Below are 3,767 nucleotides of genomic sequence, written 5' to 3'. Positions count from 1 at the left end.
AGGCCTCACCTGGTCTGGATCCTCTCAGAACCAGACCCAGACCCAGACCCACAGAGCCTTCAGGTGTCCTCTATCGATCAGCTGACAGTAACATTAGTGTGTGTGTGTGTGTGTGTGTGTGTGGGTGGGTGGGTGTGTGTGTGTGTGTGTGGGTGGGTGTGTGTGTGTGTGTGTGTGTGTGTGTGTGCAGGTGGTCTGATGGGTGCTGAAGAAGAAGGAGGTGGTCTCAGGCAACAGAGCAGGTGAGCTGGACTCTGCTGTGTCTCAGTCCTGATGGGGGCGCTCTGCTGACTCGCATAGACTAGCTAATGCTAGTGCTAGCTTGGTTAGCAATGTGCTTCTGTAATTCACAGAGATTAATTGTGATACTAATTTAGGCTAAAAACAGGAAACAAACTCTTCTTACTGAAAACAAATCGCCAACTGAAGGCTGTCACTCACAGGTAGCCCCGCCCTAAACCCTCCCCTCTTCCTGGTCTGTGTGACTCTCAGTGGGAGCATCAGTGACTAAATGAACATCATGCTGTGCTGAAGAAGAAACTAGAGACTGAGACCGTAAAGTCATTAGGAACATGTTTACTGAGGGAATACATCAGGAGAGGAGGAGGAGCATGTTCTCATAGACTTCTATAGGATCAGACTTTTTTTACAGAGTGGACCAGGTTTCTCATGAAACCAGGACTTTAACTTACACTTACGGGACTTTTATTGTGTGAATGTTTGAAGCTGAAACGCTCGCTGAAACAGGAAGTGATGCCATCAGACACAGCTTAGCAGCTCAGTAAACTGGGTCAGTCTGAGACAGGATGTGATCACATTTACACAGAACTGACCCGCAGTCACTAATGGACCTCAGTCTGATTCACTGGGGGGGTGTAACCACAGCTGTTGTCTGATTCCGCCACATGAACACATGCTGCTAACATCTGAAAACAGCTGGATCAGTTATCGACCGTCCATCATGATGTCATCAAACTGTTTGTGTCACAGGTAACAGACAGGTGAGTGATCGCCCCTGTTCAGCCTGCTGATGGAGCCTCGAGCCGCCATCGCACAACACAAAGTGTTGCCATGGAAACACTACATCCACCTGACACTACTGCTCATCCACCTGAGTTCACCAGAAGGTACCAGCACCTGCTAACATGTCAGGACAAAGATTTTAACCTGTTAGCATGGAGTGGCTTAAGCTAATGTCTGCAGCAGCCGCAAGCAGCCTTCAAAATAAAAGCCTGTTTTTAGCATCAGGCCTCCTAGCATCAGGCCTCCTAGCATCAGGCGCTCCTAGCATCAGGCGCTCCTAGCATCAGGCCTCCTAGCATCAGGCCTCCTAGCATCAGGCGCTCCTAGCATCAGGCCTCCTAGCCTCTGAGTGTCAGGCGCTCCTAGCATCAGGCCTCCTAGCATCTGGCGCGCCTAGCATCAGGCCTCCTAGCCTCTGAGCATCAGGCCTCCTAGCATCAGGCGCTCCTAGCATCAGGCCTCCTAGCATCAGGCGCTCCTAGCATCAGGCGCTCCTAGCATCAGGCCTCCTAGCATCAGGCGCTCCTAGCATCAGGCCTCCTAGCATCAGGCGCTCCTAGCATCAGGCATCCTAGCATCAGCCCTCAGCTTCAGAGCGATGACATCACTGTGACATCATCATCAGCAGGTTTCTCTCCTCTCTGCAGTTGGAGCTTCCTGTCGTATCCTGAGGTGTAACTCAGACTTTGTGGCCGCCACGCTGGACCTAGGAAGCAGCAGCAGCAGCATGGGCGGACCAGGAGGAGGCGCAGGTGGAGGACTAGGAGCAGGACCTGGTGGAGGACCAGGAGCAGCAGCCCTCAGCAGGGAGGCGATGAACGCCGGGTACTGTAGTGCCCTGCGCTCCTACAGCATGTGCACGAGGCGGATGGCACGGGCCTGTCGGGGGGACCTGGCGTACCACTCTGCTGTTCAGGGCATCGAAGACCTGCTGATCCAGCACCGCTGCCCCAGGGCGGGACCTACCGCCCAGCCCCGCCCCCTCCCTCAGGGCACGCTGTCGGGGGACGCCTGTCTCTACGAGAGGAGCTTTTTCTCCAGAGAGAGCCGAACACCTGAGTACCTGCACTGCGGCGTGTTCGGAGACCCGCACGTTCGAACCTTCAACAATGACTTCCAGACATGCGCTGTGCAGGGGGCGTGGCCTCTCATCGACAACGAGTACCTGTACATACAGGCCACCAGCTCGCCGATGAGCGGGGGGACGCACGCCACAGCACTCACCAAGGTCAGTCACAGAGATCAAACTTCCTCACAGCAGCTGATCCTGATTTAGATTAGACCGGATCAGAGAATCATCAGTCTGCTGTCTGAGCTGATCCAGGAACAGATTCACACCTGAGTTGCTGTCACCTGTGGGTAGCTGCTCTCTGTGTTAGTGCAGAAGGACAGAGGTGAGTGAATGAATGAATGTTGACTGACACCAGCTGTCCTCCTCCTCCTCAGATCACCATCATCTTTAAGAACATGCGTCAGTGTGTGGACCAGCAGCTGTACCAGGCCGAGCTCGATAATGTCCCTGCTGCGTTCGCCGACGGCTCGGTGTGGAGCGGCGAGCGGCGGGGTCAGCACAGCCTGACGGTGCAGACTCAGAGTCCGGGCCGACATGCCGAGATCCGAGCGGCTCACATCGGCACGCTGCTGGTGGTGCGTCAGAGTGGCCACTCACTCGCCCTGTCGGTCCGCTCGCCGCGCAGCATCGTGGAGGCCTTCGGCCCTGAGCAGGACCTGCAGCTGTGCGTGTGGGGCTGCCCCCCCTCACAGAGACTCAACACGTACCGCCCTATGCCACCGGACTCCCGGCCTCCCTCCACCCTCAGCGCCCACGCTCACTGCGCCGCGCTGCTTCCTGCCCGGGACGTCTACTACAACGCCTGCGTGTTCGACCTGATCACCAGTGGAGACCTGAACTCCAGCGCGGCGGCCGTCGGCGCGCTGCAGGACGCTCAGAACATGATCTCTGACACGCAGATGCTCCACCTGCTGCCTGTCGCCTCCGCCCAGCAACACGGAGCACACCTGGACCTCCTGCTGCTGCTGCTCGGCATGCTGGGAAGTGTGAGTGGGGCATGAGGCAGGAAGTGACTGCAGCGCTGCGCAGGAGGCTGCGTTTCATTAGTGCTCCGCCCCCTGTGACAGGAGGGGGAGGAGAGGGGGGTCTAACACACCTGCAGCCTGTTGTGAGTACTGTCCTTCACTTTGCCTTGCAGGTACTCCACAGTACCTCCTGATGCCTGTCGTGGAGGTGGCCGTGTTTCCTTTGAGAGGGTCAGATGATGCTGATCGTCTGCAGCTCACTGACGACTGACTGACAGAAGCAGAGCTCGCTGCGACACTGATCAGCTGCTCTGGTGTAAATATAGAGGCTGAATGTTTGAACAGGTGAGAAAACACCTGCTGAAGAGACTGTTCTCGTGTTTGTGCTTTTGTTGTGCGACAGGAACACACTGACTGTGATGTGTTATACATACACTGTATGTTATAGGACTATTAATGACGGTGCGTTCAGGTGTTTGAACTCAGTATTTCCTGTTTAAAGACTTTTGTGAGTAAATTATTTTATAAAAAGTCCAAATGTGTTAAAAACACTGAATTGAACCTGTTTTTTTGACTTGTAGTGAGTCTGTTAAGAATCTTCACAGCAGAAAAAAGGTGCAGTAAATATTCTGAGTGCACTTTGATGAATCAGTGGAATGAAATCAGACTTTAGTGAGTTCATATGTTTCATGCAGAAGCTGTGAGGA

General features: G+C 54.4%; 1 protein-coding gene across 1 annotated transcript in view; it reads left to right on the top strand.

Moving 5' to 3' along the window:
- The window catches only part of LOC138606726 (hemojuvelin-like), a 5,157-nt gene extending 1,773 nt beyond the window's left edge, over window positions 1–3,384 (top strand). Inside the window, exons 2-5 of the mRNA XM_069679155.1 lie at window positions 191–242; window positions 991–1,127; window positions 1,671–2,251; window positions 2,470–3,384. Coding sequence (XP_069535256.1) covers window positions 1,031–1,127; window positions 1,671–2,251; window positions 2,470–3,096 — 1,305 coding nt within the window. The 5' untranslated portion in view covers window positions 191–242; window positions 991–1,030 and the 3' untranslated portion in view covers window positions 3,097–3,384. The remainder of the gene's footprint in view (window positions 1–190; window positions 243–990; window positions 1,128–1,670; window positions 2,252–2,469) is intronic.
- The last annotated feature ends 383 nt before the right edge of the window (window positions 3,385–3,767 follow it).

Source organism: Semicossyphus pulcher, unplaced genomic scaffold (genome assembly GCF_022749685.1).
Source record: "Semicossyphus pulcher isolate SPU_LCO1_2020_fin unplaced genomic scaffold, fSemPul1.0.p SCAF_30, whole genome shotgun sequence".
Taxonomy (NCBI): Eukaryota; Metazoa; Chordata; class Actinopteri; order Labriformes; family Labridae; genus Semicossyphus; species Semicossyphus pulcher.
The sequence above is the reverse complement of the archived record's forward strand: the minus strand, read 5'-3'. Positions and strand labels throughout refer to the sequence as shown.